The 1172-nt window shown below is 49.2% G+C and overlaps 1 protein-coding gene across 1 annotated transcript; it reads right to left on the bottom strand.

Moving 5' to 3' along the window:
• Nucleotides 1–383: 383 nt before the first annotated feature.
• Nucleotides 384–791, bottom strand: LOC133218854 (zinc finger TRAF-type-containing protein 1-A). Its single transcript, XM_061365666.1, has one exon. The coding sequence runs from the start codon at nucleotides 789–791 to the stop codon at nucleotides 393–395; it is 399 nt and encodes a 132-aa protein (XP_061221650.1). The 3' UTR covers nucleotides 384–392.
• Nucleotides 792–1172: the final 381 nt, after the last annotated feature.

Below are 1172 nucleotides of genomic sequence, written 5' to 3'. Positions count from 1 at the left end.
CAAATTTTCTGTATTTTCCCCAAAGTTTTTTATATTTTTCCCAGGTATTCTGTATTTTCCCCAAAATTTCTGTATTTCCCCAAAGTTTTCTGTATTTTTCCCACGTATTCTGTATTTCCCCAAAGTTTTCTGTATTTTTCCCAGGTTTTCTGTATTCCCCCAAAGTTTTTTATATTTTTCCCATGTATTCTGTATTTCCCCCAAAGTTTTTTTTGTATTTTACCAGGTTTTTTTGGGAGGAGCTTTTCCCCAGTTTTTTTTTTTTGGGGGGGGGGGGTTGGGTTTGTTGTTTTGTTGTTGTTTTTTTTTTTTCCTCCCCGTTTTTTTTTTGTATCCTGTTCTTTTTCCTTTTTTTTTTTTTTTCCTTTTGTTTCCCTTCCTCCTCCCCAGTCTCACTTCTGGATCTGGAATATAAAAAGCCTCAGGTTGATGTTCTTGGCGGCCAGCAGTTTGTTGCACTCCACCGAGTCGACGATGGGCAGCGCCATGTAATCCGTCTCGTTGCTCTCGTTGCTGAAGACGAAGTGGTAGATGACGGGCCGGATCTTGACGTCGTCGTAGGGCCCCTCGAGGAGGAGGAAGGAGCACTCCATGGGGGAGTTGATCTTGCTCTTGAGGATGAGCTGGAAGGAGAGGGTGCGCTTGCACGAGAGGTTGGGGTTGCGCTCGGAGTCGTTGACGCGCGCCTTCAGCACCCACGTCTGGTTGAGCACGGTCAAGCGCGGCGTCTCGTAGTAGAGGCGAGTGATGAAGTCGTCGGTGCGGTACGGGCGGAACTGGACCTCTGCCATAGGGAATAGAGAGAGAGGGGGGAGACCCCCCCCCCGAAACAAAGAGGGGGTCAATGGGGGAGTGGTTTGATGGGAGGATGGGGGAGAGAAATGGAGGTTGATGGGAGATGGGCGGTGAAGGGCAGCCAAGGGCTTGGTCAGGGCCATGCAATGGTCATCGGGTACCAAACGGCTTGGTCAGGGCCATACAATGCTCATCAGGGACCAAAGGGCTTGGCCAATGTCATACAATGGGCATCAGGTACCAAAGGGCTTGGCCAATGTCATACAATGGTCATCAGGGACCAAAGGGCTTGGCCAATGTCATACAATGGTCATCAGGTACCAAAGGGCTTGGCCAATGTCATACAATGGTCATCGGGTACCAAAGGGCTTGGCCAA

This window comes from Neopsephotus bourkii, unplaced genomic scaffold, assembly GCF_033783945.1.
Source record: "Neopsephotus bourkii isolate Nb327-2 ecotype Australia unplaced genomic scaffold, CSIRO-AGI_Nbou_v1 NB_1291, whole genome shotgun sequence".
NCBI classification, from domain to species: Eukaryota; Metazoa; Chordata; class Aves; order Psittaciformes; family Psittacidae; genus Neopsephotus; species Neopsephotus bourkii.
Note: the sequence above shows the minus strand (reverse complement) of the source record. Positions and strands in the feature narration are given on the sequence as shown.